General features: G+C 36.6%; 1 protein-coding gene and 3 long non-coding RNA genes across 4 annotated transcripts in view; 2 read left to right on the forward strand and 2 right to left on the reverse strand.

Annotated features, from left to right (window-relative positions):
* LOC149724248 (uncharacterized) overlaps positions 1–15,625 on the reverse strand; it is a 177,150-nt gene that overhangs the window by 119,341 nt on the left and 42,184 nt on the right. The window lies entirely within an intron of this gene.
* LOC149724262 (uncharacterized) lies at positions 2,536–6,458 on the forward strand. Its single transcript, XR_016386750.1, has 2 exons — positions 2,536–6,003; positions 6,368–6,458. It is a non-coding gene; the product is annotated as an uncharacterized LOC149724262 (long non-coding RNA).
* On the forward strand, positions 7,147–8,531 carry LOC149724263 (uncharacterized). Its single transcript, XM_089893248.1, has 7 exons — positions 7,147–7,232; positions 7,293–7,399; positions 7,457–7,565; positions 7,629–7,730; positions 7,783–7,904; positions 8,089–8,211; positions 8,272–8,531. Exons 1-7 carry the CDS (start codon positions 7,228–7,230, stop codon positions 8,448–8,450), a joined length of 747 nt encoding a protein of 248 aa, XP_089749374.1. The 5' UTR covers positions 7,147–7,227; the 3' UTR covers positions 8,451–8,531.
* LOC149724264 (uncharacterized) lies at positions 8,654–9,729 on the reverse strand. The gene is made up of 2 exons (XR_016386751.1): positions 9,579–9,729; positions 8,654–9,214 (listed from the first exon to the last, which is right to left on the reverse strand). It is a non-coding gene; the product is annotated as an uncharacterized LOC149724264 (long non-coding RNA).

The raw sequence follows: 15,625 nt of genomic DNA on the forward strand, positions 1-15,625 counted from the left end.
CTAAATGCGGAAGTAGAATTGGCGGACATACATTTCTCTTAACACAGAACTCCGAAATGTATGGATCCAAGCAATTAAAAGGGCCGCAAAGAAGGCAACAGACACGGATTGGTATCCTACAGAGAATGATGTTGTCTGTTTTCATCACTTTATTAAAACTGATTATAAGCCAAAGTTGTGCGATGGTAAGTGCTGTGATATTAGTTACTATACCTAATATTAATTTGTTTTCTAACTTTTCTCGCTATAGCCTTAATAGGTACTGCATTGTTTAAATATTTGTTTTAAAAATTTGATTGACAGAAACTATAACCAATAACTGTCTTTCAGCAATGAGTAGGTCCACTTTCTTCTTCATTGAAGCCGAAACCATACCAGAAAAATAATATTGTCCATCTTTTATATACTTGCGACGACCTTCCAGCAATAGTTGACCTTTTGAAGAGCTTTAATGTCATTGTTCAGTAAATGATCAAAAGCACCTCGGTACACAAAGTACGCCTAAAGAACAAACACACATTACCTTTTAAATTTAATGAAATAAATATGCTTAACACATTAGTCAAAAAAATACTCAGTATACATTTTATTAATTGCAACCAATTTTAGATTTACCGCACGATGAGCGATTTTAATTAACGATTACTTTCCTCATGCACTTTACATAGCGGAAACACTGTCTGGAGTTTGGCGGGGAACGACGGCAAGCGACAAGCGTGTTGTATCTACACAACGATTCACGACTGAATCAAACTATTTAGCATTTAAGTGGGGACGCATTGAATGCACTACTCTTATACCGTATTATCATTAATCGTAATTGAAACATTATTTTTAATTCAACATCATATGATTAATAATAACTTCTAACATTACCTTTATGTACTGCGTGATTACGGTTTGTCAAAATTCATGAAAACAAACGTTTTTAAGCGACGACAACTTTAACTAGTGTAAGTTTACAATAACAGGAGTTGTACAAAGCGTATTTACACATATTCTTTACCAATCACTCAATCCTCATACGTCATAAGTTTCATTAGTTATATATTACATGTAAAAATACATTCTGCCTACTGCTTCACAGTCACCGATGGCGACTAGAACCCGTTTTGTTGGTTACTTCAAAATACATTCTGCCTACTGCTCCACAGTCACCGATGGCGGCTAGAACCCGTTTTGTTGGTTACTTCAGATTTGTTTTTGATCGAGCCCAGTCGACCGTGGTAGTAAAAGGATTAACTAATATAGCAGGGTGGGGGTAGATGGGACTGTGGTGTTTCATTTATAATCAATTTAACTATGTTCTTTATTCGTTCTCAATCCGTCCCCGCTATTGTTTTCCGTGATTTATACCGTCACGACTCGGTGAACCCACGTGTGCGCTTTTTCCTGGTAACCTTGCCCTTTTCGTTCACCGTTACTTCATCGACTGTTCTCTGCAGTCATATTTGGTTCAGGCGACGTGATAGAACGTACTAATTACTCGCAACGCGTGTTTGTGTTGCAATATCTATTTACTTTTATATTTTACATTTCTAACTGTTTTAATTTCCATTCTTTTTGAATAAGGTTTTTAAATAAAAAGAACAAATTGATAAACACGATCTCCCAACGCTTCAATGGTGACCTCGGCGTGATCTGAACACAAGTCAATTCATCACAAAGATCAAGTGGAAAGAGATGCCCAAGACGCAACCGTCAAGTTCAGCAGAACACGCCAGTTCAGAGAGGGAGCAACCACGAGGTTATAGCATCAATCTCCCGACATTCTGGCCATCAGACCCACAATTATGGATTGCGCAAGTGGAAGCGCAGTTCAACAACAAAAACATTCAGGATCAACGAACAAGGTTTGATCTGGTTGTTGCATCGCTATCGCCTGAATACGCCGCAGAGGTGCGAGATATCATAATCTCTCCACCTGAAGAATCTCCATTTGATCGATTAAAGGAAGAACTGGTTAATCGCACAACAGTGTCTGAGAGAAAACGGCTCCAACAACTTTTATCTGCCGAAGTATTGGGGGATCGAAAGCCGACAGGCCCGACACATTTCTTCGACACATGAGACAGTTACTTGGCGAAAGTAACGTAGACGGCGCTATTTTAAGTGAACTCTTCTTGCAAAGGCTTCCCGCTAATGTGCGAATATGATTTTAAGTGCGAACGAAAGTTTGGCTTTAGAAGATAAGGCCAAAATTGCTGATAGTATTATGGATGTGATTCCATCTTCAGTGAACTCGAACGCCCACAAAGAAAAACCTGATGTTGCTGCTATTTCCTTCGAAGAGAGACTCGATCAAATAATTAGCCGCATCGAGCGTCTGGAAAGCAAATTGAGCGACGCACAGAGGCAACCACGCACTAATTATCGGTACAATTCGCGACGACAACGTTCCACTTCCCGCGTCAGGCAATTTTCCAAGCAAGGCGAAGTTTGTTGGTATCATCGAAAGTTTGGCGAAAACGCCCACAAATGCGTAGAACTATGTCAACATTCGGGAAACGCAACGAAGAGCAGCCAGTGACGACGTGTGCTGTTCGGGATGGGCAAAGTCGTCTATTTTATGTCTTCGATAAAATTAACGGGTTGAAACTACTCGTCGACACCGGCGCGGCGTTATCTTTGATTCCCCCAACCTCTCAAGAGCGACTTCATCAGACAAAACGCAGCTAAACTGGGATGATACCACACTAGCGGCGTTCGAGAGAGTAAAAGAAGCATTGGGATCTGCAACTCTACTAAATCATCTGAGACCAGGGGTGCAGATAAGCTTAATGGTTGACGCGTCAAATTTAGGAACAGGAGCGGTGTTGCAACAACAATGGCAACCAATAAGTTTTTTCTCTCGGAAGCTGTCGGACACCGAAACCCGCTACAGCACGTTCGACAGGGAATTACTTGCCATTTATTCAGCCATCATACATTTTCGTCATCTATTGGAGGGACGAGACTTCACCGTGTACACCGGCCACGCTTTATTTGCCAAACCTGAACGCTATTCTCCACGTCAAACGCGACATTTGGACATAATCTCGCAATTCACTAACGACATCCAACACATAAAGGGAGAACAAAACGTTGTTGCAGACGTATTGTCTCGACCAAATGTTCACGCCGTGCAATCGCATGACCCCATTATTAATTTTCAGGAGATGGCAAAATTGCAATTACTGGATAAAGGAAATACAACATTTTAAGAATCAAAACGGCACTTCTCTCAACATTGTCGACATTCCTTTACCAGCAAGCATATTAAAATTAACATGTGACATTTCCACCAAAAGAAATCGACCAGTAGTCCCAAGATCCATGCGCAAAACAATCTTTCACAATCTTCACTCAGCGTCTCATCCTGGGGTCAAGGCAACGCGACAACTCATCACCTCGCGCTACGTATGGCCCAACATACACAAAGATCTAAAGAAATGGACCGATGAGTGCATCCCGTGCCAACGTTCGAAGATTCACCGCCACACGAAAACACCACTTGGAACATTCGACACACCAGACGCAAGATTCAAACATATCCATATGGATATTGTTGGGCCGCTGCCTGTTTCGAATGGTTTTCGGTATATATTAACAACATGTGTTGATCGTTTTAGGCGATGGCCTGAAGCCATACCAATACCTACTTATCACAGCAGAGACAATCGCGCGAACATTTTTTAACAATTGGATTTGTCGTTTCGGCGCACCTGCAACCGTCACCACTGACCGCGGAAATGAAATCATGTTGTCCAATTCTTAACTTTGTATAGGAATTAGTTTTTGGGTTAAAGTAGTACCTGTAAAGAAAACTATAAGACTACACATACGACACCGTGAGGTAATAATAATAAAGCTTACTGAGTTTTCAAACAATTGGATTTGTCGTTTCGGCGCACCTGCAACCGTCACCACTGACCGCGGAAATGAAATCATGTTGTCCAATTCTTAACTTTGTATAGGAATAAACAGCCGGACCCTTTTTTTAGTTTTTGGGTTAAAGTAGTACCTGTAAAGAAAACTATAAGACTACACATACGACACCGTGAGGTAATAATAATAAAGCTTACTGAGTTTTCAAGCTTCAATCCATAATGTATTAAAGCATCCGTAAGCATGTCAGGAGTTCTGTGTTCAGGTTTCATTTCGTTTGTTATGTTTTTAAATTTTCTTAAGTATGACCAAAGTCGTTCCACCGTTTCCCCTCCGTTAAATCAAATCCATTTTTACGCCTTGGACTGTAAGATGCCTATTAAGTAATGTTATAATAAATATTATGCTCATATCATTCAATTTTCTATTTGATGTGAAATACCTCTGACAAACCATGGAATACCGGAACAGCAAAATCAATATGACTCAACAATCTAGTTGCATTTGTATTTACTCTTCCCTGAGAATAAAATATTGTTACTGTCATTCCAACAAAACAAACTAAAAACTCTTACGAAATGGGCATTTAGACGACAAGCTATATCATAAAATACTTTAATACTTGGTTGTTCCATCTGCTTTACAATATTTAGAAGCAAATATACAGCATAACCAATTGTAAAAAAATAAAGCATTTTAATCTTAACTGTTTAATTACTGTAAATTTTCAATTCAAATTTATGTGAGAAGCACACTAAAACTTACCGCTCTCCATGTTGCATATCCAAAAACATTTTTGGGAACTCATGTCGGCAACATGCCCCAAATACACCTTTTATATGAAGTTTCGATCTTTACTTTGGGATCGAATTTTGTTTCCCGCTTTAAAATCACTACATGGCTGTGAAAAAATAAAATGTAAGAAAATTGAGATTTAAAATCCACAAAAAGTATTATTTTGAGCTTTGGAACTGTACCTGTGTAGCTGGATAAGTAAGTTTGAACAACGGTACACATACACGTTCGGAATGTGGTAATTCCCCGTTATAAATTTACGCCTCTAAAATGTCATCTGTTCACCGCGTCACGCTTGATCAGGTATCGGCCGCGACGACAAACATTGCAAGCATCAGTAATAATAATAACAATAATAATGGAATTCAATAGGTTGTAAGCTTTATGTTCAGCACCATATTGTACCAACAGGTATCTTTAATCTATATTATATAAGTAAGAGTAATAATAATAATTAACATGGATGAATTGGCGGAAAATCTTGACGAGATATTGGAAACAGTGCTGATAGTAGACTTTGAGGACACATCACCAACCATAAAAAAGAAAAAGCGGAGTCCGAAGTCAAAAAAACAATTTGAACTACTAACTGAAGCAAAATTAATGCAGTTTGTAGAAATTTCAATTAACACATTAAAATCCGTTTTTCCAAATTACAACATTGAAGTTTTCAACCAAAGTTATGTAAAGAATATTGTTTTACTCTACAATTCGAACAAAACAGCAAACCAATTTTCAAAATGTTACATTCAATTGCTAAAATCTGATCTTCCAATTGACCTAAGAAGCTTGTTGATAAATTTATTATCACATTTAATGCAATATCGATTATGCAAAATATCCAAACAAATTTTAAATACAACTGAATTAACAAAAGTTGAAGTTGAATTAGCCAGTTACGTGGGTGGAAGAATGGTAAGAACTCTATTTCATCGCACTAAAGAAACTTTCTATCACGCACTTAAAGAGCCAAGCACCGATCATCTTTGGCATTTAAATGAAATTGGTGTATTCTTTTTTGTTGAAATGGAAAAAAAAGTAAAACAATTGCTGTCTCTTACCAAAACTGAACTGGATGCTGAGCTAGTAACTTCACAACTTTTGGAGGAAATTGGGATGGAACAGGTTGAAACAAAAATAGAACAACTGCACGAAGTCCAAGAATATGAGGTTCAAATAAAACTATTGGAAGGCATGCTTCAAAAGTATGTTCGATTTAGAGGCCATGCATTCGCAAAGCACTTTACAAATTTGTTTACTGCAAGCAAGAAGCAAAGTAGTGGCAAAGGACAACGGACATCATTTCGAGATGATTTATTACAAAGTTCAAAGTAAAAAAAGGTGGATGTTCAATGTAATGATTGTAAGCCTAGACATACCACTATAAATCAAAATATTACATTACCTATTTTAACAGATTTATAACAATACCACTTAACATTGAAACCGGAAGACAGCTTAATAGATTTAATTACATTTGCTGCATTTGCTCTTTCTGCAAACTGAACTCTGTTTGGATTACGGTTGGGTCCATGCGATCTTATTTTTCCAAAAAAGCCTTCTAAAACATCTTGAGAAATTCGTTTTACGATCACATATTTAGCTCCTCTTTCAAGCAATTCTCTTACTATCCCAATAATCGAGCGGGCAGTGAATTTTAAACCCGCCAGAGTTTCGCTTGACAAAATCATTTTCTTTTTTTCAGGTTTGCTAAATTTGTCACCATTTCTTTTCACCCGGTCTTCAATATTCTGCTCCCAATTGTCAAAATAAGCAATAAAAGAATTTTCCAACCATGTAAGCCTGGCATCAACAGAGGATTTAAATGGTGCCATGTTAGGATTTCTATGACCAATTGTGCTATTGCATATATCAAAAAATTTGTCCATCAGCAGAAAAAACTCACTCATAACAGGATGCTGGTGTTCTTTGAGGCAGTTACCCACCGTGCGAGACAGGACTTGAGCAGCAAGGCTTACTTTCATTTTATCAAAACTATTTGGATAGATGTGACGAAACGTTATCTTGTGCAGTTTTGTGAGATTTTCACTGGACGAGTCGCATTCATCATGATAAACGTTTTTAACAATATCCCACGTCATGTCCCCCTTGTTCCACAAATACCTCGGTGCTAAAGTTACTGCCTTGCTTCCCAAAATATTGTTGCGTGTTGTTTTAATCAAATGACTGGGGTCGCTCACCATGTACAAGTACCTGAAAATGAGCAAAATGATGTCCGTTGTCCTTTGCCACTACTTTGCTTCTTGCTTGCAGTAAACAAATTTGTAAAGTGCTTTGCGAATGCATGGCCTCTAAATCGAACATACTTTTGAAGCATGCCTTCCAATAGTTTTATTTGAACCTCATATTCTTGGACTTCGTGCAGTTGTTCTATTTTTGTTTCAACCTGTTCCATCCCAATTTCCTCCAAAAGTTGTGAAGTTACTAGCTCAGCATCCACAGGACAAGGAAAGCTATGAGAATCAAACCAAGAACATACCTTTGAAAAAGATTTCAAGTTCAAATTTGTCCAATAGAATAAAATATACAATTAAAGAAAAAAATATGATGTTAGTACTGTATATATATGTATATCGATAATATCAATTATCAATGTCAAATTATTTCAGAATACAAGATCTGGAGAAAAAAGTGGCTGATTTACTTGATGAAAAATCTTTGTATGTTTCCGTCACGGAAAACGACTATAACGATATCAATCACTGTTTTAATGAAGGTAAGTTGTTGATTGATTTATTATTACACTTTTCATACTATTGTTGGTTATTTTCAGTACAAAGTCAAGGGAAAGTTGATGATTTTCATCAATTGTTTTGGTCCGAACAGAAAAAACTAAACAAGCGCGAAAATAAAGGATATCGATTCCATCCCGAGTTAATGAGGTTTATATTTATTTTTGATAAATTACAAGCCACACTTACAAGATATTCCTAATTGCTGTTTAGATATGCGTTACTTCTTTATTCGCATAGTCGGAGAAGCTACTGCCTTTTAAAAGATTCTGGTATTCTTAAGCTACCTTCAGAAAGAACCCTGAGGAAGTACAGGTGTGTTTCTAACACACTGTAGCAAACAACCACTTACAAAAGTATTTAACAGAAATAACATGAAAAATGAAAGTGGAATCAATATTGATCTTTTAAAATCTCTGCACACTCCTGGTTCGATTGAAGACCACGATCACCAAGTTTCTGTTGTTTTTGATGAAATGTCCATTAAAGGTAACAAAGATTGAAGTTGGTTTGTGCAGTACTGACATTAGTGCTATATATACCGGTATGTAAATAAAAAAAAGAATTTGGAATATTATTACCTTCAGCTATAAACAATTACAGCCACCCACGAGTAAATATTTTTGATGTGCTAAGCTAAAAGATGTAAATAGAAAATATTCATTTGTTGTAGAAGAACTGGTCTTCCAGGCAAACTCTAAGAAGTTCATTGGTTTCGTTGATGGTATTGCTGTTGGAGAAAACATTAACCAGAGCAACAGTCTAGCCACACATGTTTTGGGTATTTATGTTAAAGGTTGGCAGTCTTTGAATTGACAAAAAATAATGTATAATAATACTAGTAATTTCTACCCAGGAATTACAAATAATGAAATTTCACATCTTGTTGGTCATTATGGTACAGATGGTCTAAATGCAAATATGCTTGCTGCTATTGTGTTAAATGTCATGGATCTTCTACACAGACTGTCAAATCTTTGGCCAATGGTGCTGATAGGTATGGATTTCTTTTACATGCTGTCTATATTAGAGTAAATCGGGATGTATAATAATAATGAATAAACGGTTGTAGTCCTAACTCAGCATTATTTTTTTGAGAGGCGTGTAAAGCTAACTATTGAATCATAAATTTCAGATGATGGCTGTCATGTGAATCGATCTATGTTTTTGATTATTTCTGTTTCTGATGGTAGTCAAGATTTTAGAACAGTTCATCCAATAGACCCAAAAAGGTATGATAAGCTTTTATGTTGTATTTTTATTTAGGTGTTTGTATTTTTACATTTTCAGGTACTTGTACATGGTGAGCGACCCCAGTCATTTGATTAAAACAACACGCAACAATATTTTGGGAAGCAAGGCAGTAACTTTAGCACCGAGGTATTTGTGGAACAAGGGGGACATGACGTGGGATATTGTTAAAAACGTTTATCATGATGAATGCGACTCGTCCAGTGAAAATCTCACAAAACTGCACAAGATAACGTTTCGTCACATCTATCCAAATAGTTTTGATAAAATGAAAGTAAGCCTTGCTGCTCAAGTCCTGTCTCGCACGGTGGGTAACTGCCTCAAAGAACACCAGCATCCTGTTATGAGTGAGTTTTTTCTGCTGATGGACAAATTTTTTGATATATGCAATAGCACAATTGGTCATAGAAATCCTAACATGGCACCATTTAAATCCTCTGTTGATGCCAGGCTTACATGGTTGGAAAATTCTTTTATTGCTTATTTTGACAATTGGGAGCAGAATATTGAAGACCGGGTGAAAAGAAATGGTGACAAATTTAGCAAACCTGAAAAAAAGAAAATGATTTTGTCAAGCGAAACTCTGGCGGGTTTAAAATTCACTGCCCGCTCGATTATTGGGATAGTAAGAGAATTGCTTGAAAGAGGAGCTAAATATGTGATCGTAAAACGAATTTCTCAAGATGTTTTAGAAGGCTTTTTTGGAAAAATAAGATCGCATGGACCCAACCGTAATCCAAACAGAGTTCAGTTTGCAGAAAGAGCAAATGCAGCAAATGTAATTAAATCTATTAAGCTGTCTTCCGGTTTCAATGTTAAGTGGTATTGTTATAAAACTGTTAAAATAGGTAATGTAATATTTTGATTTATAGTGGTATGTCTAGGCTTACAATCATTACATTGAACATCCACCTTTTTTTACTTTGAACTTTGTAATAAATCATCTCGAAATGATGTCCGTTGTCCTTTGCCACTACTTTGCTTCTTGCTTGCAGTAAACAAATTTGTAAAGTGCTTTGCGAATGCATGGCCTCTAAATCGAACATACTTTTGAAGCATGCCTTCCAATAGTTTTATTTGAACCTCATATTCTTGGACTTCGTGCAGTTGTTCTATTTTTGTTTCAACCTGTTCCATCCCAATTTCCTCCAAAAGTTGTGAAGTTACTAGCTCAGCATCCACAGGACAAGGAAAGCTATGAGAATCAAACCAAGAACATACCTTTGAAAAAGATTTCAAGTTCAAATTTGTCCAATAGAATAAAATATATTGTCCTGTTTTTTCTTTCTTAACTTAGCATTCATGGCAACACAGCTCCCGCAGTGATTCATGGCAACACAGCTCCCGCAGTGATTATCAATACCATGAACAACAGATAGAACGCAAGATGTACTCCTATAAAAACATCAATTTAATGCAAATTATGGGTCTTTTTTCTATATTCTAAAATGAATCTATCCTTGCAATTTTTTGTTGTGTTGTAATATTTGATAAAGGCATAAAACATCCCTGAAAGATCCTTACTAAACTGAAACTATACCTTTTTGCTAAAACCTTCTCTTGAGAGTGTTCACCAAATGGTGTTGGTTTACACTTCACTGAACGTAGAACAACTTCATTAAAATATTTTGAATATTCAATGTCTAATCCAGCACATATCTTCATTTTTGTTACATTTGCAATAAAAACAGCAACTGTAAAACACTGAACATCAAAATTAATCTTGCCCTGCCAACCATAATAATAATAGTCAACTTCAAATTGGCTGTTGATAAATAGCTCATGCTCTGGCTGGTAAAACTCAGAATGCTTTGTGAGACATAATATGCCATTCCCTTCCATAAACTTTGTAGACCAATCTTCTTTCAAATGAAAATATTTTGTACATGCTTTCATAAAAGCTGCTAGATCTTTATAAGCTGGCACTGGTGAACTCTCAACTTCACAATATGTTCTTTTTCTCCTGTGTTCTTCTTTTGTTAAAACTGATTCTTTTGCCATAAGCTTTTTAGGAATCGCACCAACTTTAAGCGTTTTTACTCCACCTGACAAGCAGAAAATATACTACAGTTTAAAATATACAAAACAGCATAAAAAGGTTTGAGGAAAAATTTGAAATAAAATGCAAAACTTACTTCGTCAAAATGAATACCACAAATTTTGACCAAGTCTGATTGGTATAATTGATTAAGCTTTTTTTTATCATCTCGACATCCTCTAACAATTCGTTCAAGTTTATCGGCCCAAATATGTTTTTCCCCGCTGCAAAACTTTTTATTGGGTACCTTGTACAGTGACATTGAAGGTTTTTCACTTGGGCACCCAGGAATACAGCACATCCATGAAGTCATGTTATAATAATTCAGCAGACAGTATATAGAACTTTTTATATTATATAATACAACTACTGTTCAAGTATTCAGTCTTGCCCTCCCTGTAAGCTGTAACACGTAGGATGCGCAAATAGGTGATTGAACTTTAACGGTAAAAAACTATATTCTCAAAAGATAAAGTAGTTCAAAACTATAACGGACTCATTTACGAGTAAGTCAGTAACATTACATTAACTTATTGATCCACCAGAGTGCATCAACATAGCAATATTGCATGTAATACAGATACCCCACGATAGCGTCGTATTTCTCCACAGTGCAGAAGTACTAATAACAATCGCTAACCAAGCGTGACCGATATCTGACGAAGCGTAACGCGGTGAACAGATTGCATCGTTAGAAAAAGGCGAGAGTCCGTACGTGTATGTGTACCGTTGGTTTGAACATCTTTACTCTTCAAAAAAATCTGTTAACATGATGTGGAGCCAGGCTTCGAGTCCCAGAAGCCTTTCTCCGTACAAGGCCGAAGTTGCCATCAAGGCAACATGTTTTCACATAATGGATCCTTTAAAGCTATCACACTTAATGAAAATTATTGATTTGATAAACCTCAACTACAAACAAACCCCTTTGCATACAGGGCAGGATGTTCCATCGTCAAATTCCTCATACTGGCTTGTCAATGAGTATTGTAGTTGATAAATATGTTGCCTGTATGATTCTAATGTTTCATTTAGTAGGCACTTTTTTTCACCTATAAAACAAAAATGCAATATTAATTTTGCTATAACATTCAAAATAGAATACAACAAATGCTGTGTTTACACAACTGTTTGCAGTTGGTATGTTTTCATAACGAAGCAGAAGGGCATTGATGCAAAATCCTTCAGTGGACACCTGCTTCCAAGACTAAGAATCCGTAGCCATGCCTGTTTATTTGTATCCCGTTACTCAAACACTACCCTTATTCTGTAGTATATTAAGAACAGCTGGTTGTGCATTTCCAGTGTCAAGCACCCATTTACAGCTTTCGCAAGTAGCCTTTTCGATAAGAGGGGTCTACCCCAAAGTTAGAATAGACCAAGTTAGGAAACGGATTGTAAAACAAAGAGTCTTGTTATCCATTGTCTCGCGTCTATGACGTCATGGTCGCCACCATTACGGAGCCCACGGCATAGCATTTTATTATTGCTGGGTGCTGTTTTTCGTTTAAATATTGCGATTTTTTAAAAACCAAGCACTTCTGCGCGTAAAAATGGCTTTCTACTAATGTTATATCTTATCACAATAATAAACCTCACAAAAATAATCAATTTTTATTGAACACTCAATCGATTAAAGAGTAAAAAAAAACAGAAAATATCAGGTTTACTAACCAAAAACATAAAAGAACATGTTTAAGACAAAAATAACATTACATACAAACGCATAACATTACCATAAACTGGTGTATCTAGCTGCAGTTTTGCATGTAAATTGCCGTGATTTTACTTTTTGGCTCACAAATTTAACACGTATACCCGGCAACGAAACTTAAGGTTCTGTGTAAAATTTGCCTAATATCGAAGCGACATTGAGGAAAACAATACTATGTCCCCGTCCCCGCTATTGTTTTCCGTGATTTATACCGTCACGACTCGGTGAACCCACGTGTGCGCTTTTTTCCTGTAACCTTGCCCTTTTCGTTCACCGTTAGTTCATCGACTGTTCTCTGCAGTCACATTTGGTTCAGGCGACGTGATATAACGTACTATTACCCGCAACGCGTGTTTGTGTTGCAATATCTATTTACTTTTATTTTTTACATTTCTAACTGTTTTAATTTCCATTCTATTTGAATAAGGTTTTTAAATAAAAAGAACAAATTGATAAACACGATCTCCCAACGCTTCAGTGGTCCTCCACCCTACCGTATTGCAACGGGTGAATCTGTTGCCAGGAAGCTTGAAATTTTCTACCACAAATTGGTTTTGTTTTTCAGTCTTTGAAGAAGATGCGCCACTGTTCCCAGTTTCTACATTGCTGGTTGTTGCGGCAATTGCTGGTTGTTGCGGCAATTGCTGCTTGTTGCGGCAGTGGAAGTTATTACAGCTTCTCTGTTTGGGTAGACGGGTGCTTGTCAATGCTTTTCCCTAACCACGTATCAATCGTTTTCTGTCTTTTATTGGTTTGCGACAAACTAAACTTTTAATTGCGTAGTCTCCTCGTGGTAAGGTAAATAGCACCATTGCGCAATCGAATTGTGCAAAACCAACGTCGTGACTTAACAATGAAAGCAATTAAATTATGATTAAACAAACAGATTCAACACAATTTAAAAACGTAACAGGGTTATTTCGAGTGTAATAACGGGAGATCAATGATGACTGCGTCAAACAACGATCGCTTACGATGTATTTATTTCACCCCACACATAAATTGTTGTTTGATTATGTATAGTGAATTACGCATCGGTATTGGCATATTTTAACGAACGTGAACGAACTTTCTACGCAGTAATAATGGCGTCTTACTTTCGTCAAACTTACAATTATTAGTCCGGAGAAAATCAAAAGGTTGCCAGGCAACTCTGCAACCCCGTAACTTTACGCCAGTGTTCGCAATGTTGCAGCAAGTATGTCCTAAGCATTTCTTCATTTGGTACTTGTGATGCGTGCTACGTGGGCTTTTTTGTTACGAAATGCCAATAATTCAGCGGGTTACCGTCGAATTTTGTATGACCGGTTTCGATCGCTCATACTACACCTTCTGCTTGTACGGTCGTCTGTGAATATGTTTAAAAATACAGTTTGTGACTTTTGTTTTCAGTTTGCTACACTAGTATAAATTTTAACAAAGCCTTCGAATATCTGAATTGCTTCTCTAAGTTAAATTTGAATCTTTTTGATATTTTCACCAATGCTGCCAAGAACCGTGAACATCCCTTGGCTTGTTTTGCCAAATAAAGTGCAACAAGAAATTGCTTTTATATTTGACAATTTCACTGGAAATACTTTACTAAAAAAATATCTGAATTGCTCCAGACTGATTTTAGTTCTGAAATTCATTGGTCTCAGAATGCCCAGGTAATTTAGTTATTGATATTTTTGTATTTGGAATTTATTATTTTTTTAACAGAAATTTGGAGACGCAGACCTAAAGTTTATTTTAGGCTCCATGTTGCCTCAAATAGTTTGTAGCCTAAACGCGCCAAAGCCAACAAAGCCATTTTGCTGTGACAATATCAGCAAAGAACTATTGAATATAACTATAAATACATTGCTTAATATAAATGAGAAAACATTTCTTTTCAGACAATTGATTAAAGAGCTAGCAGTGGGGAGCTTCCAGAGTCTTACTCTCAGACGAACCGTGGTGGCTTGTGGCCCGCGGCAACAAGCATTGTCCATCTTCTATAAGAAACACAACAGATTTTAAACAATATTATTTCTAGTTCCAGCAGCGTTAAACAAATTCCAATAACAGAAAAAAATAGAGAATGTAAGCATGAATCACTTGATTTATTTAGGTAATACCAAATATCCTGAATTTCTAATCCATAAACTTGGTATTAAATTGATAAAAACATACATTATATAACTGTAGGTTACGGTCATGCCAAACGTGTTACTTAAATTTCTGTAAATGCCAAAGCTAATGGTGCCTTGAGAAAAAAAACTCAGAACCAACAAGCCATAATCTTCTTTTCCTAAATGTAATTAAAGGGGAACTTAAGTCAAATTTTAATATTTGTGTACAGATGGTCCTTACTTAGTTGGTGGTTCTCCAATTTCACTTTTTTTCTCTCGAAACGGTACCGTTTTCGAGTTATTGTCATTTATATTTTCACCGGTGACAGCAAAGGTGCTTCTCGCTTAAGAGTCAATCTGTCAAGCGAGATTAACTCGAAAGCGGTACCGTTTTGAAGAAAACAACTGGAAATGTAGTTTCAACTCTGTAAGTACTATCTGTATTCCATTTAAGAAACGGTACCGTTTTCGAGTTATTGTCATTTATATTTTCACCGGTGACAGCAAAGGTGCTTCTCGCTTGAGAGTCAATCTGTCAAGCGAGTACGACGTTTGTTTCGTTGGGGACACTTACATAATGAACTGTATTTTTATCAAACGTTTGTTATTTATTTTTTGTTAATATAGGCAGTGGGGGAAAATGGGACACATGTTCATTCTATTTTCTCGTCCCATTTGATAGTATACAAAGAACGTTCAAAGAAATATAAAACCATATCCTCACAAATCCCATAGGGCATAGACCGTTGTTAATTGTTTAAAACATAATCAGGATATTTGAATGCTAGGCTAATGCTAAAAGTGTCCTACGGTACGTTACGGCTTACGCCACAGTACTATACAGACACTTATATTTGATCAAAGTTTTATTATTAAAATCGAAGTTTTAATGTTCAAATCCATTTAAGAAACGGTACCGTTTTCGAGTTATTGTCATTTATATTTTCACCGGTGACAGCAAAGGTGCTTCTCGCTTGAGAGTCAATCTGTCAAGCGAGTACGACGTTTGTTTCGTTGGGGACACTTACATAATGAACTGTATTTTTATCAAACGTTTGTTATTTATTTTTTGTTAATATAGGCAGTGGGGGAAAATGGGACACATGTTCATTCTATT

The sequence above is a fragment of the Ciona robusta genome, unplaced genomic scaffold (assembly GCF_009617815.1).
Source record: "Ciona robusta unplaced genomic scaffold, ASM961781v2 AP042737.1".
Taxonomy (NCBI): domain Eukaryota; kingdom Metazoa; phylum Chordata; class Ascidiacea; order Phlebobranchia; family Cionidae; genus Ciona; species Ciona robusta.

Excerpts from the sequence above, each read along its gene's own strand:
- LOC149724263 (XM_089893248.1), top strand. Across the intron at positions 7,566-7,628 it reads TTCCATCCCGAGTTAATGAG|ATATGCGTTACTTCTTTATT; the intron begins GTTTATATTTAT and ends ATTGCTGTTTAG. Across the intron at positions 8,212-8,271 it reads TTTGGGTATTTATGTTAAAG|GAATTACAAATAATGAAATT; the intron begins GTTGGCAGTCTT and ends ATTTCTACCCAG.